At 43.8% G+C, this 27,298-nt stretch overlaps 3 protein-coding genes across 9 annotated transcripts in view; all 3 read left to right on the top strand.

Moving 5' to 3' along the window:
- Nucleotides 1-5,442, top strand: part of Znf197 (zinc finger protein 197) — a 35,147-nt gene extending 29,705 nt beyond the window's left edge. For 4 of the 5 annotated variants that reach the window (XM_010624421.3, XM_010624417.3, XM_010624418.3 and 1 more), the window contains 2 exons: nt 3,005-3,290; nt 5,355-5,442. In XM_010624421.3, coding sequence (XP_010622723.1) covers nt 3,005-3,290; nt 5,355-5,424 — 356 coding nt within the window. In that variant the 3' untranslated portion in view covers nt 5,425-5,442. The remainder of the gene's footprint in view (nt 1-3,004; nt 3,291-5,354) is intronic. The other variant, XM_010624420.3, reaches the window with a different exon arrangement.
- A 3-nt stretch (nt 5,443-5,445) lies between these two features.
- Znf35 (zinc finger protein 35) lies at nt 5,446-14,555 on the top strand. Its single transcript, XM_033762632.1, has 3 exons — nt 5,446-5,663; nt 6,709-6,853; nt 12,347-14,555. The coding sequence occupies exons 1-3, from the start codon at nt 5,466-5,468 to the stop codon at nt 13,591-13,593; spliced, it is 1,590 nt and encodes a 529-aa protein (XP_033618523.1). The 5' UTR covers nt 5,446-5,465; the 3' UTR covers nt 13,594-14,555.
- A 3,908-nt stretch (nt 14,556-18,463) lies between these two features.
- Znf502 (zinc finger protein 502) lies at nt 18,464-27,078 on the top strand. Of its 3 annotated transcripts, none has more exons than XM_010624426.3 (3): nt 18,464-18,628; nt 22,271-22,367; nt 22,875-27,078. In XM_010624426.3, the coding sequence occupies exons 2-3, from the start codon at nt 22,313-22,315 to the stop codon at nt 24,446-24,448; spliced, it is 1,629 nt and encodes a 542-aa protein (XP_010622728.1). In that variant the 5' UTR covers nt 18,464-18,628; nt 22,271-22,312; the 3' UTR covers nt 24,449-27,078. The 3 variants fall into 3 exon arrangements, with proteins under 3 accessions (XP_010622728.1, XP_010622727.1, XP_010622726.1); XM_010624425.3 differs by having other exon boundaries at nt 22,254-22,367; XM_010624424.3 differs by having other exon boundaries at nt 22,217-22,367.
- The last annotated feature ends 220 nt before the right edge of the window (nt 27,079-27,298 follow it).

Genomic DNA, 27,298 nt, shown 5'->3' with positions numbered 1-27,298 from the left:
CCCCAAGTAAGAAAATTCAACATTAAGACTGAGCCAGGGCCTGTGATGTAGCTCAGTGGTACTGTGCCTTCCTTGCAAACACAAGGTCCTGAATTTGATCCCCAGTACCTGAAAAGAAAGAAAGAGAAAAAGAAACATTGAGCCCTAAGGGCTGGGGGATTTAGCTCAGTGGTTCGGCTGCCTGCCTCACAAGTGCAAGGTCCATAGTTAGATCCCTGGTACCAAAAAAAAAAAAAAACAGCCCACATTTTGTGCCTCTTTGTGTGAAATAGTAAGATAGAAATAAATATTTAGCGTTTAGTCTCTAATTTTTAGTCTCTTAGATCTAATTGCCAGTTTACAGGAAATACAAGGGCCAGAGGAGCAAGATAAAAAAAGACACAGTAAGAAACAAAAATCCAGAATGTGGGATGTTGTATAAGAAAATTGGATTCTTTATAAAGAAGAAGAAAAATGGATAAAAAAAAAAAAAAAAAAAAAAAAAAAAAAGACAGCCCACATTTTGTGCCTCTTTGTGTGAAATAGTAAGATAGAAATAAATATTTAGCGTTTAGTTTCTAATATTTAGTCTCTTAGATCTAATTGCCAGTTTACAGGAAATACAAGGGCCAGAGGAGCAAGATAAAAAAAGACACAGTAAGAAACAAAAATCCAGAATGTGGGATGTTGTATAAGAAAATTGGATTCTTTATAAAGAAGAAAAGAAAAATGGAAATGATCATTATTGAAAGAGGTTATATGAAATATGAGTTCACTGTATTGCTGTCTGCTTTTGTGTGTGTATGAAAATTCCCATGAGAAGTACTAGAGATTCAATTCAGGACCTTGTGCTCGCAAGATAGGTGTGGAGCCACTGAGCTAAATTCCCAGATCTTTTCAAAGATCCTAAAGAGACAAGATTTGAAGAACCAGAAATAGTTACATTTGCTTTTGACAGGTAGAGAAGGAAGCAATTCAGTGGAGGAGGGACAGCCTTTTCAGCAAGTGCTACCAAAGCTAGAAGGACAAGACTAAGCAAAGAACAAGTAGAACTCTCAAAAAAGCATGCTTCATAAAAGGGAGAAAGTTATGTCAGACCTCATAAAAATTAAAATAATTCTTCAAATAATCCTTTCAAGAGTCTGAAAAGTGCTACAGAATGGAAAATATTAGTAGATCAGTCCAACAGAATTTATATCTAAATGATATTAAGAACCCCCAAAACAACAGTAAACCTAAGTCAAAAACGTATAAAGTACACTATGACATTTCACAGACAGATGACAAGTAAATGAAAAGGTGTTCGGTATCCCTAGCCAGTATGGAAATGCAAAGTGAAATGAGATACGTTGTATCAATTCATGAACTTAATCCACAATTTTGGAAAAGGAGGCCACGTTTGTGTGGGAAAGAGGGCTGCTAGCCGTCGTTTGTCACCTGATGCAGAGTTTGCAAACAAAATTCTGCCAAATGCTTCTGTTCAACCAAATTGCAGACAAATGAGTTTGTGAACTGAGGTGTCACTGTACTTCTGTGCACCTATCAGAATAGCCAAAGAAGACAAGTGATTATACAAATTCTGGCATAGATGTGGAGAGACTGGATCTCATTGCTGGGAATGTAAAATGGTACAGCGACTTTGGAAAATAGTTTGAAAGTTTCTTATAAAACTAAATGTCACCCGGGTGTGGTGACGCACGCCTGTAATCCCAGCACTAGGGAGGCTGAGGCAGGAGGATTGCTGTGAGTTTGAGACCAGCCTGGGCTACATAGTTCCAGGTCTGACCTACATAGTGAGACCCTGTCTCAAAACAAACAAAAAATAAAACAATATGTTAGGGTCAGGGATTTAGCTCAGTGGTGCGACAGCCTGCCTTGCAAGTGCAAGGTTTTGAGTTCAATCCCTGGTACCAAAACAAAAACACAAAAAGCTAAATGTGCTCTTTCTTTATATTTCAGTAATTTCATTTATGATCATTTGTCACAAGTAATGAAAATTTATATTTGCTCCCAAATTTGTATTGTGAATGTTTCATAGCAGTTTTATTCTTCATAGTTAAAACCTTTAGGTAACCCAAATACTCTTTATCAAATGGTCAGATGCTGGTATCCCTATCCCAAGGAGTGCTTACTAAGTTGTAATAAAATGGAATAACCTATTGGTTGCCACAACAATTAGAATGAATTTAAAGGAAATTAATATTGAGAAAATACTCCTTTCAGAATATTCTATACTAACATTCATAATGACAGGATATAGAAACAGATTAATAGTTGCCAAACGTTAGGAGTGGTGGGAGGGAGGAGAGGGCTTTAAAAGGGTAACACCAGGGAGCTCCTTGATGGGAGTTGTGCATCTTATGATCATGGCTACACAAGTCTACACAATGTAATACAATAATAATTCCTAACTGATGTTGGCTTACTGATTTTTATTTATATAATTTGTAACTGGGCGAAGGGTACTATCTTTGCAACTTCCTGTGAATTTATTTCAAAATAAAAATAAACAACTGGGCCGGGGATTCAGCTCAGTGGTCCGCCCCCCTGCCTCACATGTGCAAGGTCCGGAGTTTGATCCCCGGTACCAAAACACCCGAAAGTAAACAACAAAAAAAGTAAACAATAAAAGTAGCCATAACTAACTATACAGGGTTGTGAGAGTGTTTTGGGAAAAAACAATTTTGAAGTACGTTTTAGAAGGGTTGGAGATGTTTGTATGTGATCAGATTAGATTATTAGGAATTGTTAAATTCCTTATCAGTGATGGTGGCACTAGTTTGGAGAATACTGTATTTTTATTAAGGAATGCGTGTTGGGTATCTGGAATGAAGTGTTTTGAGGTTTACAACTTTCAAAAAATGTCATTAAGCGTGTATGGAGAGATAAGGCAAACAGCAGAGTGTTCATTGTTGAGCCCAAAAAAAGGATACGGGTATTCTTTGTGTCATTCTTTTAACTTTCCTGTACGTTTGATATTTTCAAAATAAAATGTTTGCGAGGAAATTACCCGGGCTCTCTACAGAGTACTACTTCGCGGCTCCCGCCCCGAGTGCGCCCTCCAGGACCGCCCCTGCCTGCCTGCGGACGTCACGCCCGCCTCTCTCCCGGAGCGCTCTAGCTCCCTTACTGGCCCTGGGACCGTGGACAACCACCGAGAAGGGTCTTCCGAGATTCCTAGAGAGGCCAGCTGGAGGCCGGGAGCCGGAAGCTCAGTCGCGACACTTCCGTTCTGCTCATTGTTCTCTCGCCGGCTGGAGTGGATCTAGGTACGACCGCGTCTTCTGCAGAGCCGGCCGGCGTCTTGCACGGTAAGTTGTGCTGGGCGCTGGACTCTAGGAGCTGGACGGGCTCGGGGAGGAAGAGGAGGCCCTCGCGGACCTGTCCCTGAGCCTCAGCGGGCTGTGGGCCGCACCTCTGCACGTCCTGGCTGCAGCCTGCAGGGGTCGGGCCAGGCGAGGATGCGCCCGGCCCGCAGCTCCTGGGAGCCTGTAGTAGAGGGGACAGAACAGAAGGGAAACCTGTACTGAGAGCGCGTGTCCCTGGCGGAGGTCTGCTTAGTGTCCCCCGAAGTCCGTGACAGCTTGGAAGGCGGGTCTGTCGCGTGAGCACCAGGTGGGACGGGTGTACGGACCTCCTGGCCACAGAAGAAAGAATAGCCCTGCAGCCTTGAGAGCTGCTGCAGGAATCTCGAGAGTCAGAGCATGCAGAAGTTCTCTGTAAGTCAAACAGGAAAAAGAATATGGCCACTTCAGGAGCTGCAAAACGGGTTCTGTAATGTTTGGCACCTTTTTCTAGTAAAACACGTGAGCAAAAATAAAAATTTAAATCTCCTAATAATCAGCTAAAATAATAAGATTATTTGACTCAAAAACTAAGAACAGAAGAAACCCTGCTTATTTAGCGTTGATCAAGGCGTCCCATTTGTGTTGGTGTGGCATGATGTGCTTTTGGAAAGTATTTAACAATACTTACTAACTAAATGCTTTACACTAGTGATTCCTCGGTTTATTCTAAGAAATAACGCAACAGGAAAAAAAAGGTATTTGCACAGATAAAATAACTTTAACATTACTAAGAAACTGAATGGCCAAGTATGGGGGCACTTGCTTGTAATCTCAATGCTCAGGAGGCTGAAGCAGGATAATTTAGAAAGAAAAAGGGAGAAAGGCAGAAACTGGAAAAATTCAAGAGTTCTTTTACTAAAGCAGTGGTTCATAAATGGGATATAGTAAGTGATAGCCATAACTTAGACTACTATGCCAGAAAGAGAAATGTACATAGTATGTATTCACCCAGACCATTGTGAAATACGGAGTTCATATGGAATATGGAGTTCATTAAAAAAAAAAAAAACAGCGTAGGTTACTGAACAATGTAAAAATGTTACCTAAAGTATGTTTTTTGAAAAAGCAGTACTGTTGAAGTTGCATATACATGTATGTAAATGCAAAGAAGAAGGATGCCTGCCTCGACTGAGGACTAATTGCTCTCTGTGTATGTATATGTCTGTGGTGTGTGTAGGACATATATTTAATTCTGTATATTTCTGAGTTGACCCTTTTTCAACAAAAGTGAAAATATATCGTTACCATGAATTATTTTATTTTGAAAATAATTTTGTTATTATTTAGTCTTAAGACTAATACTTGGTCTTACAAACATTCAAAAGATATGGAAAATATAAACATCAAACAAAAAGAACCATAAAATCCACTTTAGTCTTACCGTGTGGAGATAACCACCCTCTCATAACATTCTGTTTTTCTTGGGATTTAATTGGTCACATTTTTTTATCCTTGGCAATAAAAAAACCCTATTTGTTTTAATATCCCCTTTAAAACATCACTGGGATGATAAGTTTGAAAATATGCTTTCCCCATAATCGAAAACAAAAGATATAGGATTGTAATATTTTGACTATAGTTGTAAAGATTTTCCCTTAAAAATATCTTCAATTCTGCAATATATACTGGTTATTCTTTTGGAGGTAGAGTTGATCTTTTAATAATCATTTTCTGTATCTTTAAAACTTTCATAGTTAAATTGTGTTAACTTTTTTTGTTTGTTTGTTGGTACCAGGGATCGAACTCAGTTCCTTGCATTTGCCACGCAGGTGCCGGAACCAATGAGCTAAATCCCCGGCTAAATCATGTTAACTTTTAATGAGAAAAAACTATGAATGTTACGTAAAGCTGTTTGCTATTACATATTTATAGTTCAACCCCTTCCATCTTAGAAGAGAGGAGTAGAACATGGCTGCCATGAGCAGTTGTGGCTACAGGCCAGGCATTGCTGACATTGGCCAGGTGGCTAGTGTGGCATCGCATCCAGACGAATCTATACTTGGTGTTAAGTGTTTTCCAATTTCTCAGCAGGCAGGGCCCATCCTGGGAAGAAACTCAAGAAGAAGCTTTTGAAGTTTACAGGTTCGATGGGGCTTGACCTCTCCTGGGCAGCCCCCAACTTCAGGAGTTGCCCTGCTGATGAACAAAATGACTGCAGAGTTGAAAGAGGCCATGGCCCTAGCACCTTGGGGCCCAGTGAAAGTGAAAAAGGAGGAAGAGGATGAAAATTTCCTGAGTCAGGCATCCAGCCAACAAATGCATGCTGGGAACATCAAGGTCTGGGCCTCAGGAGAGGGTCCTCAGCCAGGCCTTGATTTATCAGAAGAGGAGAAAAAGGTAAGTGATGATCTGGGAGGAGAGACCGGAAGGCCTTAAGTAGTTTCCATGGGGCATCTGCTCCTCTGCTTCCAATCCCAGAGTCTGGATTTTTGGCTGGGGCTCTGTTTTTAGTCTTTGGGAATATAATAGAGATGGTCCTTTCTCATTGAAGGTTATTCCATACGTTCTGTGACTTGGTAGTTGTCAATCACTACTGTGCAGAACCCAGGAATTTTTATAAACTCTTGATGTTCATTCTGTGTACTCTTTTAACACAATCAAAATCTGGGAGTGAGCTGGGTGTGGTAGAGCACACCTATAGTCCTAGCACTTGGGAGGCTGAGACAGGGTCACTCGAGTTTGAGGCCAGCCTGCTCTACAGACTGACTTCAAGGTCAGCTTGAACTACATAGTAAAAACCTGTGTCAAAGACAGAACAAACAAAAATATGTGGGAGAACTTGATTTCTGTATTTTTAAAAGCTATTCAGATGGTTCCAGAGTCTGATAGCTGTAACCACTACTTCCCAAACCTTAATGTGCATAGGAATCAGCCCCAGGTCCTATTAAAACACTGATCTGATTCAGGCCTACGTTGTGCCCTGAGATGCTGCATTTCTCATAGCTCCTGGCTGCAGGCCACATGCCCCACAGTGAAGCTGTATCCTATGCCCTCTCTCCAGTGTTTTCCGACCTCACCCCTCGCCATGACCTTCCTAGGAGGGCATAGGTCCCCGGAGCTGCCTGTCAGAATGTGATCAGGGACTCACTTCTCTGATCGTTAAGGCTCAGCACTTTCCTGTGACCGATCCCATGTCTCCACTGGCAAGTTGAACTTGGACGCTGGAGTGAGCAGTGGGGTGAATTCATAGTGACAGGCTTGCTTCTGTGCTCAGCTCCACTGGGGGTTGCAGGAACTCTAGCTTCCTTTTCCTTTTTTAATCATTATTTTTTAATGTTTTGTAGGCTCCAGGATAGACACTATGTTCTCACCCTCCAAGCTGTCGCTACACCACCCTCTCCATCAGTCCCCTCATGAACCACCTTTGCCTGCTTGTCTCTAGGGTCACAACATGTTCTGGGACATGGCAATGGTACTAAAAGCAACACAGGAAGTGCCTGCTGCTACAACCCCTGGCAGCTGCTCCTTCCCGGGGACTCTGGCCAAGAGTGAGACGCTGGAGAATTATGGGGACCGGAACTTACGAGGTAAGGCTCAGATTCCTGATTCAGGCCCTGACCTGTGGGCCTGCTCACAATCTCTGGAAGTGTAGGTGGCATCTATTCCTTCGATGGAACAGCAGTATTGAGTTGTTGAAAGTGCTAGAGGAGCGCTGAGAGAGGCTGTGGGACAGGCACTGGAGATGGCTTGTTTCGCAGTCTCATGATATCAGATATAAACGAACTCTAAATTCATATTATTTTCTCCATGTGTGTATGTGAGTGTATGTTATTGCAGATAAAATTCAGGGGCTTTCTACCACTGAGCTACATCCTCAGCTTATTTTATTTTATTTTATTTTTGGTACTTGGGACCTTGTGCTCATGAGGCAAACAGCGGCACCACTGAGCTAAATCCCTGGCTCAGCTCATTATTTTTTTTATGTGTATGTGTGGCACTGGGCATTGAACCCAGGGTCAGGCACTGGGCTATGTCTTTAGCCCTTTTCTGTGATTCGAGACAGTCCTACTGAGTTGCCCAGATTGGGCTTGAAATTCCAATTCTCTTGCTTCAGCCTCCCAGAGTGCTGGGATCACTGGTGTATACAACCCTGCCCTGCCTCAGATTGACCTTTTAATTGTATTTATCACTCAGTGAGTTGTATACCTATGCACACTTGTAAACACGCATTCTTCATGTGCTTTGTGGTTATTATAGGTTGGTGAACCTGAAAGAGAAGCTAGCTTAGGACTGGGGGTTTAGCTCAGTGGTTCTGCTGCCTACCTTGCAAGTGCAAGGTCCAGAGTTCGATCCCTGGTACCAAAAAAAAAAAGAGAGAGAGAGAAGCTAGCTGAGGTAACAAAGGTCAGCTTTCATGGTGATTTTGAGGAGATGCCTGTGGAGATGTTCAATTGTCATGGATTGTTGTGAAAATTTGGGTTGTGTGAGCCATAAAAATGGTCAGAACTAGGTCTTTGTGGGCCTCTGGAGTGTGCTGGTTCATCACCTGGTTCCAAGATGCAGTTTGACAAAGGGTAGTGTGTACTAACCTTTTTTTCTTAATGTTAAGAAACAAATATCTTTAAAATATAAAGTTATTATGACCATTAGTGTAAACAAAAGTGTGGTTTAAAAATTGCTACTTCATATGGATCGGCTGTTCAAAAATGCAGAAATAAAAATTTCCAGCTGGTCATAATGGTGTATGCCTGAACATTCTGGGAGACTGAGGGAAGAGGATCACAAGTTCAAGGCCAGTCTCTACAAAGCAAATTAGAGGCTAACATGAAATACAGTGAGACCCTGTCTCAAAACAAACAACACCTGCTGTGGAGACACACCTGGAATCCCAGCACTCTGGGAGACTGAGGCAGGAGAATTGCAAAATCAGGCCCAGCCTGGTCAATTTAGCAGAATCCTGCCTCGAAATAAGAAATATAAAGAAGGGCTTGTGTTATAGTTCAGTGTCAGAGACTTGGGTTCAATCTCCTGTGCCCAAAAAATACCCAGGAGAAAAAAAAAAGACGCAGCTTTAATGAGTGTAAAAGAAAAGACACTTACGTAGCAAGATGTTGCCTTCATTTCTCAAAAGAAATGTCTTGATTGGCTGTGGCAGAAACCTGCTTGCAACTGTGGGTTTAGAGTTGGCAGCCTTGAGCCCTGGGTGGCAGAAACCATCCCTGGATGGCGGCCACCACCCCTTGTCGTACTGCTCTTTGGGAGTCTTGCCTCATGCAGGCCTACATCTGAACATTGTGTATCCACGCTTCTCCTTGACCAGCGCTTCCAGTGTCGGACCCAGGCACTGTGTGGAATCAGCACTGTGGGCCAGGCTCGGATCTCCCCTCATTTTCTAGTGTCATCATTATCTGTCCCCACACCCTAAGCAGCTTTGTTCCCTCTGTGTTCTGTTCCATTATCTCTGATGCATTCCCTCGTTGCTCACTTTTTCTGTCTCGTTTTATCAGCCATTCAGTCTTTGGCTCCCAGAGCTGCACCCATACATCAGGATCAGCCAGTCTTCCTTCTCCGCCTCCTCCCTCTGGACTCTGTTCCCACCCAAGCCCTCCCTTTCTGTGCAGCTGCCCATTCATTTCCGAGCAGCAGGTAATGCGGGAACAGCAACCTCTAGGAACTGGGAGATTTGAATGTAGCGATTGCCATGCCTCTGATAACTGTGACCTTGAGTAAGGTCCTTATTGGCCTGGATTTCTGTTTTCTGTTCTCAAAATTGAGTGCATTAATTCAATAAATACAGGGTTTGTTGGAGGCTTTCTGTGTGGGGGCAGTAGGAGAGGCTCGGGAGAAGTGAGTAACACAGAGTCTTGCCCTCTTAGTCCCCACACAATTGAAAGAGAATATATTCATCTTAGTAATAAAACCATGTACAGGTCGAGCTTCCCTATTCAGAAAATCCAGAGTGCTCCAGAATCTGAAACTTTGAGTACCAACTTGATGTCACGAGTAGAAAATTCACTCTGACACTCTGAATTCATGTGATGGTCATAATTAAAACATAGGAACATTACAATTACTGCAGGGGATGTATATGAGGCATAAATGAATTTTATGTTTAGACTTGGGTCCCATCCTCAGAATATCTCATTATTATTCTAAATATTCTAAAGTCTGAAAATAGAAAATTCTATTCCTAAGAATTTTAGATAAGAAACACTTGCCTTGGTTACTTTCTTGTTGCTGAGACAAAATACCCATCACCCAAAATTGAGAGGGAAGGTTTATTTAGCTCACAGTTTGTAGAGGCTTCAGTCCATAATCTGCTGGCTCCAAGGCAAACAGGCATCGCAGAGGAGAAACAGTTCATCCTGAGCAGAAGGTAACAAAGCAAGCAAGCACGGGTCCTTAGCATCATCCTTCTGTCCCTTTTAGATTCTCTCTAGGCTACCAGAATTGGCAAAGGGGCCAAACCGATCAGTGGACTGATTCAGCAATTACACATCCTTAATCTCAACCTCACACGCTCTAGATTCAGCCCCCTCTGAAAAAACCATCTATGGTCCATGAGTCTTTGGCGGACATCTAGACACAACTATAACAATACTTAATCTGTGATGTACATGAAAACACTTGGAAATTATGTTAATCAGTTTTAAATGACTCTCAAGGGCTTGTAATTATAATATCTTGTATTTTAATTAATGTTGAGTTTGTTAAAGTTTATACATTTAAAAACCAAGTCGGGCTGAGATTTAGCTCAGTGTACTGCTGCCTGGCTTGCAAGCACAAGGTCCCAAGTTTGATCTCTGGTGCAAAAAAAAAAAAAAAAACAACTTGGAAACCTTTAAATGTAACTGACCTTTCATCCATGTAGATAGAAATAGCTTCTATAACAGAACATTTGTACTTTTTTCTTAATTTATGTTCAATTAAGCCCCAAGTTTTATAGATTAAATTTTATAAACAGTTAACTCTGCCTTTATATCAAACTTGCTTCTATTAGGACCAGGGATTTACCTCAGTGGTGCCGTGCCTGTGTGGCAAGTGCAAGGTCCTGACTTCAATCCCTGGTACTGAAAAAAATTTTTCCTTCTCTTAAAAATAATGACATAGCAGGGATTTAGCTCTATGTTTATGCCACCTGCCTTGCAAGCGCAAGGACCCTAGTTTGATTCCTGGTACCAAAAAAAAAAAAATAATGACAAATTCAATAATTCTAATTCTTTAAAACATTATAAACAACTGCACAGACTTAAATCATATAAATAAACTTAATGAACGCACAGCTTTGGTAAAACTAACAACTTGAGTTGAGTAAATTATATTACCTTTCATATTGCAGCATGTATCTTAGCCAGCTAATACAGCCAGCCTACAAGGCATTTGATACTCTTTTTTTATTTTTTAAATTTTTTTTTTGGTACCGGGGATCGAACTGGGGCCCTTGCACTTGCAAGGCAGGCGGCGGAACCACTTAGCCAAATCCCTGGCCCTGATACTCTTTTTTTAATAAATGAAAGGAGCTATGGTGCAGCTCAGTGGTAGAGCATGTATTTAATGTGTAGGAGGTCCTGGATTCAATTCCTTGCACATACACATATGCACACACAATTACCAAAAAAAAAAAAAAAAAAAAAAAAAAAAAAAAAATCCCAGTGATACCAGAAGTAGGGTACGTGCCTTCAGGTTGATCCTATGTTAGTGCTACCAAAAAGGAAAAAGCCTATTTCAAACAAGCCTGGGTCCTGGGTACTGGCTGTGTACCACCCCCATACCCTTTTTTACTGACCTGTTCCAAGAGGTTGTTTCTCCTATAGGAAGAAACAAGCTGTAGCTTCCAGCTCCACTGCTCACTTCAGACCCGAGTAGTTTCTGGAGCTTGGTTGAATTTTCATACATTTTGTGTTCACTGGACCAATACCTGGCATCCCAGGTTCACCTCCCCTGGCCAAGCGTGGCAGTCTTGGAGAGGGAAGAAACATAAAGAACCGTGATGTTACTGACATCAGGACTCACACACACTGATGCCATTAGGAAGCTTCAGCCTTGCAACTGGAGAATAACCTGAGTTCTAACACTTCTTGTTGCTTCGGTATTTTCATGATGTTTTTTGGCAATGTGGAGCAGGCTGTGTCTTCATCCAGCACTCTGACACACTGCTAAGCTGTTTCCTTGATACTAAAGTCAGGGCTTAGTGTTCAGTTTCCTCTTTAATCACTTCTACTGCAGTTTCACCATAGCAACTCACATCCCCAAGGGTTCATCTTTCCTGTCTCTTCTCTCCTCCATCACCACCAGTCAGGCTAAAAGCACTGCAGACCCCAGAGTACTTCCTGTGTGCCATCCACTATTTTGAGCAGCTGACATGGAGTCACACCTTTAATTCACTCCCAGCCTTCTGAGGCAGTAGATATTATCCCCATTTCAGAGGTTAGGAAATGAGGCACAAAGAAGTAGCCCAAAGTTAGGCAGTTCATTAGTGGTAGAACAAGGATTTGAGGCCACCCCTGTGGCTCCAAAATCCATATTCTTAACCTCTGTGCCAGGCACCTTCTCAGTGTTTTAAGATGCTATTGGCATCCTTTCTGTCCGTGCTGATATGCTGTCTTTATACCCAGCTTCCTCAGACATAAATGCCTTATGGTCTTTGTTCATAGGTAGGGACTCTCCCTAATGAGTAGGTGGACTATAAATAGATCCACACTAATAGCTCAGGTAGGCAGGCAAACCACGGAAAAGGCAGTTCCTTAACTGGGCTTGGTGCAAGATCCATCATCAGATAACTGGGAGAGTGTGATCTGGAGATTGGCTTCCCTGGCATGAGGCTGACTGAGGATTGTGTCTGATAGAGGTAAGTGGAAAGCCAAAGAGACAAAAGAGTCAGTGCTCTCTGCCAGGTGTGGGCAGGGCACAGACCCTGCAGGAGAACCTTCAGGGTAGACATGATGTGAGATTTCTCCCTTTGATGAAGCCAGTGTGCAAAGGTGGTGAAGTCACATACTTCCTGACCTTTTGGACTTGACCCGGTTTCTTTTCTAGGCCACAGAAAGCTTAACATTTGTATTTTGTGTTTCTTGGTTTAGGCACTGAAAGCAAGAACCTACATTTACTTATTCCCAAAACTGAAATGTGTGAAGAAGCTGAAAAACACCTCATAATATCAGGAAGAATCCAAAAAGCTGACCCTCAGGGACCTGAGTTAGGAGAAACCTACGAAAAAGGAGACACGTTAAAAGGCCAGAGAATAAAGAGGGAAAGAAAAGACTTCAGACAAGTGACAGTGAAGGACTGTCACTTACCTGAAAGCTTCAAAGAAGAAGAAGACCAGAAATGTAAGAAATCTAGGGGAAGATTCAGCCTTGGTTCTGGCTCTGTTAAAAACCCCAAAATCCCACCTGGGCAAAAGCCTTTTACATGTAGTGTGTGTGGCAAGGGCTTCAGTCAGAGTGCAAACCTTGTTGTGCATCAGCGGATCCACACGGGGGAGAAGCCCTTTGAATGTCATGAGTGTGGGAAGGCCTTTATTCAGAGCGCAAACCTTGTTGTGCATCAGAGAATCCACACTGGACAGAAGCCATATGTGTGTGCAAAATGTGGGAAAGCTTTCACCCAGAGTTCTAATCTGACTGTCCACCAAAAGATCCACTCCTTAGAAAAAACCTTCAAGTGCAGTGAGTGTGAGAAAGCCTTCAGTTACAGCTCGCAACTCGCCAGGCACCAGAAGGTCCACATTACTGAAAAATGTTACGAGTGTAACGAATGCGGGAAAACATTCACGCGGAGCTCAAACCTTATTGTCCACCAGAGAATCCACACCGGGGAGAAGCCCTTTGCCTGTAATGACTGTGGCAAAGCCTTCACTCAGAGTGCGAATCTTATCGTACATCAGCGAAGCCATACTGGTGAGAAGCCATATGAGTGCAAAGAGTGTGGCAAAGCCTTTAGTTGCTTTTCACACCTTATCGTACACCAGAGAATCCACACCGCAGAGAAACCATATGACTGCAGCGAGTGTGGGAAAGCCTTCAGTCAGCTCTCTTGCCTTATTGTCCACCAGAGAATCCATAGTGGAGACCTTCCATATGTGTGTAACGAGTGTGGGAAGGCCTTCACGTGTAGCTCGTACCTACTTATTCACCAGAGAATCCACAATGGTGAAAAACCCTACACATGTCACGAGTGCGGCAAGGCCTTCAGGCAGAGGTCGAGCCTCACTGTGCACCAGAGGACCCACACTGGGGAGAAGCCCTACGAGTGTGAGAAGTGCGGTGCAGCTTTCATTTCTAACTCGCACCTCATGCGACACCACAGAACCCATCTTGTGGAGTGACCACCAAGGAAGATGAAGACCTCCGGCCATTGGTCGTCTCCTGCTAACCCCGAGTTAGATACCAGGTTGCCATTTTCTTCCAACATTACAAGAATGAGGCCTGTGTCCCTCAGAGGTTTAGCACAAACACAAGATAGTTATCTCAGAGGTTAAAGAATGGAAACTGAGTCCCTCGAGGCAAGGCAAGATCTTTGTTTTGACTTCCCTAAGCAGTTGTATTTTCTAATGGAATGTGGCTTTCTTAGGAATAGGTCATACAAAGCTAACTGATAAAAGAGCCTATTTGGGGAAAGGTCTTGTTTACTTACTCTTATTTTTTAAAACTAGTAATTGCTTGAGGCACAGCCAAATTGTCAGCCTGGTTGAATTCTGGAGATTTAAACCTTTTGATCTAATATTTCAGGTTGAGCGGTGGTTAGTAAAGGAAGCCACTGGGAGTAGCAGTTCAGCAACTCATCTGTGAACATTTACAAGCTTTCCATTTCCTAGGTAATTTTTAAGAAACCAATCAGAACAACCATCTGCTGCTCCTAAAGACAGAAATGGGAAACAGCCTTTCCCCTTATTATCTATACCTCCTGAACGTTGGGACTGTAACACTCTGGGGACCTCTGGCAAGTCTGACCGTTCCTCAGTCTGCTTGGCCGGGTGCTTGAGGGTTGGTGGAGGCACTGCATAACAGCTACATTGATTTGCTGAGGTTGGCGGCTCCCTCCCAACAGCTCCACTCCCCAGATACCCATCGCATTCCTTGGGTGAGCTGCAGCAGCCCCACAGCAGGATAGGGGAGTCAAAGAATAAAGCTTACCTGAGATGTGTCTGGCTTGTCTCTGCTCTCATTGTGCCCCAGCCCAGCCAGGATCTCAGGATGGGTTTCATTCTCGGATGCCGGGTGGTGTTTAGAAGAAATGGTGGAGCTTTTCTAATTCTGAGAGGACCGAAAATGGAAGTAAAAGGAAGGGAGGAGGTGGGTGGGATTCCTATGGTGTTAATTCGTCTGTTGCACAGTTTGTGAGTATTGGAACGTGAGGACTTTTACAAAGGTAAAGAAACTGGCTAAGGTAAGGTTTTTTTTTTCTAAACCAGTGAGCCGTTAATCCTAGAAAAGTAATTTATAAAACTATGCAGTAGGTAGTCCTGTGACGTTGCCTTGTTTTTATGTAGAACTTTCATGTGGTGAGCCACTTGGATAAAAAGTTGATACCTGACATCATCTCTTGCTTTGCCTTAGATCCTTACCTTCACCTTACGCCACAGAGGTGTGTTCTCATTTACTGGGGAGTGGTCCTGTAATGCAAGGCCAACTAACATATCAGCCTGTATCCACACCCAGGACCTGCTGTTCACTCAAACTCATCCCTATCCAGGCCTGTGGGGAAGTCGCGTTCAGGGGAGGAAGCTGAGGTGGGGATTTGCCTTGGGCAGTGTGCCTGGAAGCAGCAGATTTTTAACACTGGAATTTGGGTCTTCTGGTTTCTGGATTTGTCTTTTGTCCACTCCATTCCCATTGCTTAAGAATTGTCCTTCAGGTGATTTGTCCACATACTTAATAGAATATAGATAGCACTGTTACGTAACAGCAACCATCTATGAGAACTGTACTCTGTTCACAATTTTGAGTTCAAGTTTTTTCCCCCTTAAAATTTCAAAGTGGATACATACCATACCATGCTTTTATAAAACCTCCACCTCTACTTTTCAATATGCCCTTGGCCACAAGGGCTGCCAGAGGTTTCCCAGAGATGGGACTTAAAAGTAATCTTACAAGAAACCAACCAACAGGGAAATGGGAGTGAGTTGGCGGGAGTGGTGGTGAGGTATTTTAGGCACTGAGAGGAAGGTGTGGGCAAAGGCACAGGGAAAAGCAGCTTCATGCCTCTAGGCCGGTGGTGGTGAACTTACGGCATGGGAGCTGCAGCAGGCTGTTACCACCGAGAGCTCTGAGAGGTTTGTGATCACTGCTCAAGGCTGTAGAAAGTGCACTGGAGGTGCAAAGATGGGTGGAAAGGGATTACGAACTGCTCAGGGAATAGCATTAAGGAAGCCTGATGTTTTCCCTGTGAGATAAGATGAGCGCAACTGTTGGCTCAGCACTCTGGGCTGTAACACTAAGTGCATCACAAAGACTGCACCCGATTTTCATGGTGAATAAATGATACACAGGAAGCCTGAAGAGTCAAGGGTTGTGTCTGGGCAACACTTAGAGATACTGTAATCTGACCAGGTTTTGCAAATGTCACAGCTAATTATGTAGTGCAACCTTGTGTGGGAGTTCAGGCCCTAGAAGACGCATGGATTTTCTTCAGGAAGCCTGTAGGAGCCTACGAAAGAGCACAAAGGTACAAGGTCCAACGTGCTTTTCTCAGGGACAATGTCCACAACCTCCATTTCCCAAAGGGGCTGCAGATAGAAGAAGCTTAAGTTCAGTGAAAGAGGTGCTCACAAAAGCAGGAGGGTCAGCTTTGCCCAGCCACCTCTGGTGGAATCGAGCAATTGATGGTTGACAGAATAAATCTGTGTCAAGGGTGATGTCTTTCTTCTGTGCTCCAAAAGCACCAGTGTACCACTTCAAGAGTGTGTACACTGTTATCTTCTTAGAGAATAGAGCTGAGTTTACGTAAACAGCAAGGGTTTATCACTTGGATGAGTAATAAATATTTCCAATATGTTTCATATAACTTGTTTTGGTGAAAAGCAGATTTTTTCAGTAATATCTAACAGGTCAGGGAAATACACCTTTGTGGACAATTATTTCCTGCATTGTGGCTAACCACTAGCAGTTTGAACTCACCTAAAGATAAAACATTAAGACCTGCAGGCTCTAATCTAGGGAAGGAAAGAGAATTTTACATCAATTTTGGTTCTTGTATATATGAAATACATATATGGAGTTCATATAATTGTTGGAATATGAACTCATTACTATCTAGCAAATTTTGTATGATGCTGGAGACGCTGAATTTGAATCAATCTCTGTCTTTGTCTCTCTGCACTGCCCCTGCTCCCCACCCACTGGAATCCTCAGCATTTTCATTATTTTAACGATCTATTTGTATTTTTTTTCTTTCTTTTTTTTTGGTACCAGGGATTGAACCCGGGTCCTTGTGCTTGCAAGGCAGGCCACCGAACCACTGAGCTAAATCCCGGCCCTATCTATTTGTATTTAGAGGTGAATCTCTAATTGTGTCAGAATGAGCAATGAAAGAAAACATTATGCTAGAAAACAAAATTCTGAGTTCAGGCGTGGTGGTGCATGACTGTGATTCCAGCACTCAGGAGACTGAGGCAGGAGGCTCTCTGTGAGTTTGACCCCAGCCTGGGCTACATGGTGAGTTTAAGGCCAGACTGGACTACATAATGGGACTCTTCTCCATCCAAAATTTCTGATGATGGTGGCTTAGTCATTCACCAAATATCTGTAACATTCTGTGTTATACTTGTTGGGAAGATGATACAGACAAGACAGACTCGGCCTCTACCTTTATAAAGCTTATATTCATTCTTTTGAGGATGATAGCAGGTCTACAGTTTGGTAGGAGTGTGCCAGCTAAGTGTTCCTTCATTTCAGGTATGCAGAGAGCCTGTTTTCTGGATTTCATCTATGACATCTGAATTTTTACCCACTTATACAAAATGCAAGCTGGGAATGGTGGTGTATACCTGAAATCCCAGCGCTCTGTGAACCTGAGGCAGGAAGATCACAAGTTATAGCCCAGCCTGGGAAATTTAGTGATTAAGACTCTCTCTGAAAATAAAAGGGTAGGATACAGTTCAGTGTGAATGCTGGACCCCAGGCTTCAATCCTCAGTGACACACAGACACACCCACACACACCCTTTTGTATGTAATTAATGCATGCAATAAATATTTTTTGACTAACTTCTCTTCGAGACACTGGGGTAAGCAATAGCTTGACACAGCTGGAGTTTTACAGAGGTGGGTTGAGGCCTTGACAGTTCCCCTCAGATGGAATGTTCCTCGTGTACATTTACATCATGATGTTCTTATGCACGTGTGCGTTTATGGGCCACCTTGACAAGAAACCGAGTGGAGCTTGAATTGCTCCTAAGGACTGGTAATGGAACGGGAAGCATGGACACGGTCAAGGCGATCCCACGAGGATTGGCTCTGGGTTTTGAAGAACCAGTCTGAACGGGATGGGTGAGGTCAGGGAAGGTAGGCAGAGGAGATGGGGACTATTTCAGAAGGCAAGTACTGGATAAAGGATCGGGGGTTGGAAAGAGGTTAGGAATTTCTGGGCACCAATGGGAATTCTGTACCGTTAAGCAAATACGTACACCAGACTAGCTGAGTAGCTGATGCTGTTGGTGAGGTCACTACGTGGGTCCAGATTCAGTTTGTCCTTTATTCTAACATGATGGGATCACTCGCAGATCTTGCCTGCAGTGCTCGGGGTGGGGCAGGCTAGGCAGGCGCTCCGCCACTGAGCCACACACCCCAGTCGTTGGAGGGCTATTTCAGCTGGTGGAATATATTGTTTAAGGTAGTTACTGGCTTCACCCCTCATCTTTTCCAACCCTAAAGCCTCCCCCTCTAGTTTTCCTGACGCAAGTGTCCGAGGCGAGTGGAATCCCCGCCCAACTCCAAACTCCAAATCCTAGCAATCCAGGCCACCGGCACTCTTATTTTCAGACAGGGTCTCGCTAGGGTGACCCAAGCTGGGCTGAAATGTGTAATCCTCCTGCCTCAGCTTCCTGAGTAGTAAGGATCGCAGGAGTGCGCCACTGCGCTCGGCTTCCAATGTAGTCCTTTATATGAAACCGTGAAAGTAGCCAGCAGTGGAGAGAAGAGGGCCGGGTTTGGGTATTCGCTTGAAACAACTCACACGTTCGTCCGCAGCACCATAGAGATGCTCCTCCCGCTTCCTAGAGAGGGAGCCGAGGGTCGCGCCGGGGTTTGTGACGCACTATCGGCCGCGCTACCGGACTTCCGGTCCCAGAGACAACTGAGTCCTGGACTTCCGCACAGCTCTGGAATCTCAGGCACCAACCGCCGCGGGACCCAGAACTTCACGGTGAGCCGGCGGGGCGCGGGAAGCCAAAGGAGCCTGGCTGGGTAGCTGGTTGAAAGCTGATGTAGGAAGTCTTCTCCGGCCTCATCCCCCGCATTTCTGCTTGTCCCTGCCGCCCTAACCTGGGCGCCGCCGGCCACCCCTCCGAGCCAATCATGTAGCCTCAGCTCTGCACATCGGCAGCCCAGCGTCGTGTCTGGCACAGAGGCGGCGCCTAGGAAGATGTGGAGGGAAAGGGTGAATGAATAAAGAATTGAGTAGAGGAACGGGTTATCCTAAGCTACTACCGTATCCGGAACAACGCTTGGGACTTAGAATTCTTAGATCAGTTTCCAGGCCCTAAACCCGGCTGTCTGAAAGCTCAGCGACTTATCGAGGGACCGTTTTCTTCGTGTAAAACTCCCCGAGTGGGAAATCTCGAGGCCTAGGTTATAATTCAGGAGGGTACAGAGCTTGTTTCTTGTTCCCTGAAGTTGGACTACCTCCTAGTCTGTGCCTTGTTTTCTGTATAGGCTTCGTTGACACTACTTATGTGATCACTTATAAATGCGAAACATTAATTTCTTCCAAGGATATGCTAACGTCCATTGTGCACCAAACATTTAACATAGTTAAGGGCAAAGCCGCGTATAGCACCAGTGTGCAAAAGGGAAGATGTGTACATGAGCAGGTGTTGGAGATAATTTTTAAACTACATTTAATGAGCACTTATTGTGTATCACCAGTGTTTGAAGTGGTTGTGCTAATTTGTATAATTTCACAATAGCACATCTAATTTTTCAGTGAAGAAACAAGGTATAGAGAATAGGGCACATTGCTATTAACTTACTCAAGGCTGAAGAAAATATAGATGCAATGTGGTACTACAGCCTGAGTGTATTATAAACCAGGAATGGCCTCAGAGACTGGTACATTTCAGTGTGGTCTTCATGAGTGACTTCAACTACATGAAAACCCCCACCTAACTTGTCTTTGCGGGGTAAGAAGGTGGCAGTGGGGAGACAATTTACAGGAAGTGAGAAGGAAGCTATTAGGTCACCAAGATGAGGCTATTAAAATCTTCTTTCTTTTTTGTCCATCACCACAATATCTGGCAGGTATTTTAATATCAGCAGGTAGATTTTTGGCATCTTAAAATCACTCATAGTCAAGTTATTCCATATTAGGCACTGGTGGAGGAGCTTATGCATTCCTTGGGGAGCATATAGACCTGGGGTTAGCAAACTATGGCCCTTTGATGAAATTTGGCCCATTACTTTTTTAAAGAAAAACTGTCTTACTGTAACAGTCAAACTTACTCAATTATACATCGTATGTTTTCAGATTACAAAGAGAAAGTTGAATAGTTCCAACAAAAAGAAAGATCTTTTAGCCCATGAAATCTAAAATGTTTACTTTCTTTACAGAAAATGTGTGTGTCTCCTTCTCATAGAGGAACTGTTGATAGATGGTTTATGATTTTGCCCTTCTCTGGGAAGCCACTTTTCTCTGATGAAGTTATATAACTTAATTGCTAGGTTAGAGAGTAAGGACATTTTTGGAGGGAGTTTTTTTTTGTTGGTTTTTTTTTTTTTTTTTGGTACCGGGGATCGAACTCCAGACCTTGCGCTTGTGAGGCAGGTGGTGGAACCACTGAGCTAAATCTCCGGCCCCAGAGTAAGGACATTTTTGGAGGGAGTTTTTTTTTGTTGGTTTTTTTTTTTTTTTTTGGTACCGGGGATCGAACTCCAGACCTTGCGCTTGTGAGGCAGGTGGTGGAACCACTGAGCTAAATCTCCGGCCCCAGAGTAAGGACATTTTTAAGGATGTTCTCCCACGATTTCAGTAACTCTTCCATGTCATAAGCTCTAGGGGTCTGGGGATATACTTCAGTGTTAGTTTTCTTAATGTGTCCAAGCCCATGGGTTTGATCCCTAACATTGAAAAATAAAGACAAATACCACCGTAAAACCCTGTAAATGTATTCTTAGCCCACATGCCTCGTGTCTATTCCAGATACAGATGCCTTTTTGTTCACACATTCCAAAACTCAATGTAACTTCTTCCTCTCCAGACCAGTGTTCTTCCCTAACTGTAGGTCACTATCATCAGACAAACCCACAACTGGCCAGTTACCTTTCATTTGTCCCTCTCTGTTATGTGCTGTGCACTTGCTTCTCCTAGGCCTCATCCAGGCTTGGTGATTCTACCTGGAGTTGTCTCCTCCCCTTCCTGGACTGCCCACACCACCACCTGGGGGTCCCCCTCGCTTCACCCTCAAACACACTGTGCTGTGGGCAGAGGGAAGGGTGTTGGTAAACAGAAGACCAGATCATGTCAGAGTTCGATGAGATCTCCAGTCCTTGTGTAACTTTCTACTTACATTAAAGTGAAGGCATTCACATGATTTGCAGGTTCTGTGGGTTTGACCTTCATACGCTCTTGGGCTCTGTGTCTTACACTTTGGCCTTGCTAAGGCCCCGTTATTTTACAGTGCTGAGCTTCATTCTTTTTGCGTTTTCTGATCAACTTGGGTATAATTTCCTTTTTTTCATCTGTCTAGTTCTACTTTATCTCTTCTTCGGTGAAACTTGATTTTCTAGACAAGATTAGGTTCCCTCTGCTCCACATGCTTGGCACCCTATACTTCCTCTTTTATAATCTCCATCTTTGAAAGTCTGGCCAGTTAGGATGTAGGTTGTGGGCTGTCAGGAGCATTGTCTGACTTTACGCCCAGTTTCTGGCAGTGGCTGCACTCAAACCCCATCTGCTGCTTGCTTCTGGGATTCTGTGACCGCTGATAGGTCCCCTTTGTGCTGCTCCTGTGAAAATGGACTGGGAGGACTGGACAGCATCTCCACGAACATCCAAAACTCAGCAGACAGGCAAAGGCCAGGATGAGAGGCACTCAGGACCCACCAGATATATTTCAGCAGGTGCTTCTTGTTCCTCAGCCTTTGAGGCCTTACCCCGGGTAAACCCTGTCTTTCCTTTTCCTTGCAGTAATGTGGCTCGTTGCGCTTCTCACCTCTGAATTGTACAGAGAAATATTTTGGAATGAACAGTTGCTATTTTGGCATTTCAAACAGCAGACTATGAAGAAATTCTCTTTTGTAAATTTTTGTAAGTTAAAAAGTGTTTGTTTTCAACACAGCCTCATATTGAGCAAAACAATGTAATTGATACAACGTCAAGAAGAAAGGACAATCAGTATGGCTGTATTTTGTATCAAATAGAGAGGTCCCCTAGGTGTAATCCTGGCTAGAAGTGATTGCAGCCTTCCAGTGAGGCCATTCTCCCATGCAGCTTTCAGTATAACTGACTGGTTTTCACTATACGTTGTCCAGGGTGCACTAACTGACACGGATATTCCTATGCATTTCATCGTTATTCTAAATTAAAAATAGTCGGATGAATTTATCAAGTGATTGTTGGAAAGTATGTCTGTGTGAGCCTGCCATTTCTTACACAGCTGAAAAATGGGGTTTGTGAACTTAGGGGTTGCGTTTCAGTCCTGATGTTTGCTGACAAAATAATGTTGCTATCATGAGAGGTACTGTGTAAAATACTAGATCATATTGCTAAACCTTTTCGCATTCTTCCATTTCCTAGGAAAGTAATCTCCCCTCCACCTTTCCCCTCTGATCAGGGTTTGTGGCTTTGTAGATCTGAAGTATTTTCCAATCAAAGCAAAGAGAAGATTTGTGGATGTTGAAAATGCAAGGAGCTGAAGCCAGAGTGACTGAAAGGGAGACTTTCCAAGGTGAGTGAGCAGGGGCGTCTGCGGGAGAAGCAGCCAGCTTTCAGAGTTTCAGAAGATGAAATCTCCAGACTCCTAAAAGGGCGTAGGGGACAATTGTGGGTGAGCATTTCTGGGGCCAGCTTCTCCCCCAGCACTTACTGTACCCGTCTTCCAAACTTGCCTTTTTCCATTCTCCCATGCTCTACTCTTTGTATACAAACCATTGCTGTTACCTCTTCTACCCTGATGTTAGCCTGGGTGTCTGTTGTTTTCCATTTAATGCCATTGTTGTGATCCTCTCATTTCTGAGTATCTGTTGCTGCCCCTTCTGGGGAGCCTCCTTATCCTGGAGATTCATTTCCCTAGTGGAGATCTCTCCCCACTTGGAAGTCTGAAGTAGTTGCTGTGCTTGCTTTTGTTGGTCCTTACTCATTTGCCGTTACTCAGACCTTTGAAAGCTATGGTGCTATATAGTTCAGGTCCTTTACTAGGCCTGCATAAGAGATTTACTCTGATGGTTTCTTTCAGATTGGAGGAACAAGACTGTTCTAGAACATGATGTATGTGAAAATAATTCACCACAGATCATAGCAAAGAGATTCCAAGAAGACGAATACCAGGATTCTACATCTGAAGGAAAGCACGGCTGTGAGGGCACGAAGGAGAACTCTCCCGGAGAGGTTCCCGGGCCGTGCCTTTTTCAGAAGGGCGGCTTCGGGGGAATAACCTTCATCCACAAAGATGCATGTCCCGAAATGATCAGTCAGGAGTATAATATCACTAAGAGCTTCCTTTTGACCTCAAGCCTTGTTACACATCTCAGGGTGTCTACGGAGGAGAGCCTGCACCAGTGGGAAGCAGGTGACGTACACGCCAGTGAGATTTCCAGCCAAAGTAAATGTGTGACTTTTTCCACTCAGAAAAAAGCTTGGAAGTGTCATGAGTGTGGGAAGAGCTTTACTCAGAGCTCATCCCTTACCCAGCACCAGAAGACTCACACTGGAGAGCGGCCCTATGCGTGTGCAGAATGTGGGAGAGCATTTAGTCGCAGTTCATTTCTAGTTCAGCATCAAAGAATTCACACTGGAGTGAAACCACATGAGTGTGAGCAGTGTGGGAAAACATTTCGATGCCGATCATTTCTCACTCGGCATCAGCGAATCCACACCGGGGAGAAGCCTTACAAGTGTGTCGAGTGTGGGAATTCTTTCCGCAGCCATTCGTATCTCACCGAACACCAGAGAATTCACAGTGGAGAGAAGCCCTTTAAATGTGATAGATGTGCAAAGGCGTTCCACCAGAACACACACCTTGTTCACCACCAGAGAATTCACTCTGGGGAAAAGCCTTATTTGTGCAACGACTGTGGCTCTTCTTTTCGCAAGCACTCAAACCTTACCCAGCATCAGAGAATTCACACTGGGGAAAAACCTCATCAGTGTGATGAATGTGGGAAAACCTTCCAAACAAAGGCAAACCTGTCTCAGCATCAGAGGATTCATACTGGAGAGAAGCCCTACAAGTGTAAGGAATGTGGCAAGGCCTTCTGTCAGAGCCCATCTCTTATTAAACACCAGCGAATTCACACTGGTGAAAAACCTTATAAGTGTAAAGAATGTGGCAAAGCTTTTACCCAGAGCACCCCGCTCACAAAGCATCAGAGAATCCACACTGGGGAGAGGCCCTACAAGTGCAGCGAATGTGGCAAAGCATTCATTCAGAGCATTTGCCTCATTCGCCACCAAAGAAGTCACACTGGAGAAAAACCCTACAAATGCAACGAATGTGGAAAGGGCTTCAACCAAAATACCTGCCTCACGCAACATATGAGGATTCATACTGGAGAGAAGCCCTATACGTGTAAGGAATGTGGGAAAGCCTTTGCACATAGCTCTTCTCTTACTGAACATCACAGGACTCACACTGGTGAGAAGCTGTATAAATGTAGTGAGTGTGAGAAAACTTTCCGCAAGTACGCGCACCTGAGTGAACACTATAGAATTCACACTGGTGAGAAGCCTTATGAATGCATTGAATGTGGAAAGTTCTTCAGACACAGTTCCGTCCTTTTCAGACACCAGAAACTGCACAGTGGTGAATGATTCTGACACACAGGTTGTGACAGTTTCTCTTGAGATGGTGACTAGTAACCTGGCTGGGAGGAGAGGCCGGGAGAAGGATGAAGGACGCTTGGCTGCTCCGTTCTGAGGGGTACTGCAGAAATGGGGGTGGGACTTGGGTAATAGGACCAAGTCCAAGTGGATACCTGGGAATAGGGGACAGAAAGGAAATTCCAACTTTGACATAAGATTTGGGCCACCAGCCCTCCCTCTCCATGACTCAAGGCATGTGTGCCTCTCCCAAACTCCTAACCACTTCTCTGACCTTGTCACCTGTATGCATTGGCTTGGGGGGATTGATTTCCAAACATTGTGCAGGTGGCAGCAGTTCTGATGCAGGATTTCGCTTGAGGGTAGCTTCCAGATGCTTATGGCTTCCTGCACATACCCATGTGGGAAGGCTCTGACCTGGAAAGTGGTCCTGTGAAAGAGAGAAAGAAGTGAAAAAAATAATATGTATTTATTCATTGAACAAGGGGATAGTGGCAAGACCCAGCTTGCTCTTTATCGATTCCTTGTAGTGAGGAAGGCTTGTGTCAGGGTGAGGGAAACCTTTCTGGTCCTTGGAATCTTATGGGTCAGTTGGGCTAAGAAGGAAGTAGGAGATCAAGTATTTGCTATTTCCTGGGAAGGCAGAACTGTCTGTAGATGGGACAGGGAGGAAATCCTAGCTTATGTCAGAGAAGAACACTTACCCAGAGAAGAAATGGTCTCTGGGAGATGGCTAGTGATAGAGAAGAGGCATCAGAGCTGAGAACCTGCATGTGACTGCAGGCCACATAGGAAAACAAAACTTTGCTGTGGCTTCAGGTGTACACAATAACTTGAAGCTTGGTTCACAGAGACCAGGGGAGAGTGTCCTGCCTAAACTAACAGTATCCCAACAAAAAGTGACGTAAGGGATTTAGCTCAGTGGCCCTGCACTTGCATCACAAGCACAAGGTCCGGAGTTCAATCCCCACTACCAAAAAGGACTTACTGGCTTTCAAGTGAAAACAGTGATGAAGGAGGACAGCTTATTAGGCTGCCTAGAATTTGGGGACTGTGGGGTTAGTCCGTAATAAAGTGTTAACATTTGTCATGGAATTATGGGGCAAAATGTTCTTAAGAAAATCACCTTTGTCAAGTTTCCAAAAATTAAGATATCACAGGTTGCTACTGACTGATCATATTTTATTTTGAGAAAAATGATAGTTTCTAAATTTCCCCAGCCCCTTTTACCTTCCAGAAGCTGAACTGCAGAAGTGAGGATAGCTTTTGACCAGTGCAGTGGTGCCTTGGTTCCCAAACTTAACTTGTCCTACACTTTTGGAAAAGGTTGCCATATTTGTATTCGTGTGGGAAAAGTGGCCACCGTTGTATTTGTCACCTAATGCAGATTTTTCAAGCAAAAGAAATTTTGTGTTTCTGTCTGCAAACCAAATTGTTTACAAACAAGCATTCAGGAACCAACATACCACTATATTTGGCATAGTTTCTAAGCTCTGAAGCATAGTTTTAAAATAGGTCTTTAAAAACAACTAAAATAAGTTCATTCTAGAACACCTGGTTATTTGTAACCCAGCACTTATTTTTCCTGCACATTTGTCCTCTGTTGGTTTGGGCCCATAGCGATGACTCATGGGAATGTAGAAATAATGGATTTGCTTTCCCTTCTCTAGCACGAGGATGCTGTTCTTAAAACCTGCCACAGAGGAGTTCGTAATTGAGGAAATTAATACCTTACTGACAGAAATGACCCTAGGATATCTTCCTATTTTATATTCATGAAAATACACTGTCAATAGGTTTATATATCCTAAATGAAAATAACACTACAGAATTTCTGGCACAAAGCAAATGTTCAGTAAATATTTGGTGAATTAATATATTTCAAATCTCTGCCTACTAAAAGGACTTCCTGATGTGTAGGTATTGAGTGTATATTTGCACAATACTATTTTTGAAATCTCACATGGAGAAAATGGAGTTTCCTCGAGAAATAGGAAAAATTTAAAGGTGAAAGACACCTAATAAGTACTTGTGAAAATGCTTTCCTAAAATTGAGTGAACATGACCCTGCATATTTAATCCTCACACCGGAAATATCTGGCACATTTTTACTTCATGCGCAGAGAGGAAGTAAAGATCTCATCTTCCCTGCCCGCACCCAATGTTCTGTCACCTGGCCGCTTCTGCTTTTTCTTCTGTTGCTGGCTGTGAGCACCCAGCCATTCCGGTGTGGCCTTTCCCCCAGGAATTGCGTGGCCCTGCCGCCCTCCCCCCACTCAGTTTCAGAGCCAACCAACCACAATCATGACGCCAGCTTCATGCCTGTTGCTTTGGTAAAACCCTTGCTTCCTGCACTGTTTCTGATTTTTCTAATGGTCTCCCAATTTCTTGTCCCACTAAGTTTTTTAATATTTCTTCTGGATGATCTTTGTAAGCATAACTGGAAGCTTATTTATTTTACCTTAGAATAAAGTCCTACCCCTCCAAAGGGACATGAGAGTCCCTCATCAGGCCCATGCCACCATCTTGTCCTCAGTTGCCAGTCCTTGCTCAGCTGTTCTGTTTTACAGTGCATGTTCTGCAATTCTCTAGTGTTTGAACTCTGACTTTTTTTTTTTTTGGTTTTTGAGACAGGGTCTCACTAGGTAGTTGAGAATGACCTGGAACTCACTATGTAGCCCAGGCTGGGCTCCAACTCACAGCAATCATCCTGCCTCAGCCTCCCGAGTGCTGGGATTACAGGTGTGCGCCACCACACCCGGCTCCGAACTCTGACATTTTTGCACATACAGTTCCTATGGTCCTTCTTCCTTGTTTCTGCTGGCCTCAACAGCTTCCAGT

The sequence above is a fragment of the Fukomys damarensis genome, unplaced genomic scaffold (genome assembly GCF_012274545.1).
Source record: "Fukomys damarensis isolate Sample0158 unplaced genomic scaffold, DMR_v1.0_HiC HiC_scaffold_12, whole genome shotgun sequence".
In the NCBI taxonomy this organism is placed as follows: Eukaryota; Metazoa; Chordata; class Mammalia; order Rodentia; family Bathyergidae; genus Fukomys; species Fukomys damarensis.
This window is presented reverse-complemented; position numbering and strand designations above follow the sequence as displayed.

Excerpts from the sequence above, each read along its gene's own strand:
- Znf35 (XM_033762632.1), top strand. The coding sequence starts at position 5,466 with ATGAACAAAATGACTGCAGAGTTGAAAGAGGCCATGGCCCTAGCACCT. Across the intron at positions 5,664-6,708 it reads TATCAGAAGAGGAGAAAAAG|GGTCACAACATGTTCTGGGA; the intron begins GTAAGTGATGAT and ends GCTTGTCTCTAG. Across the intron at positions 6,854-12,346 it reads TGGGGACCGGAACTTACGAG|GCACTGAAAGCAAGAACCTA; the intron begins GTAAGGCTCAGA and ends TTCTTGGTTTAG.
- Znf502 (XM_010624426.3), top strand. The coding sequence starts at position 22,313 with ATGTTGAAAATGCAAGGAGCTGAAGCCAGAGTGACTGAAAGGGAGACT. Across the intron at positions 22,368-22,874 it reads TGAAAGGGAGACTTTCCAAG|ATTGGAGGAACAAGACTGTT; the intron begins GTGAGTGAGCAG and ends GGTTTCTTTCAG.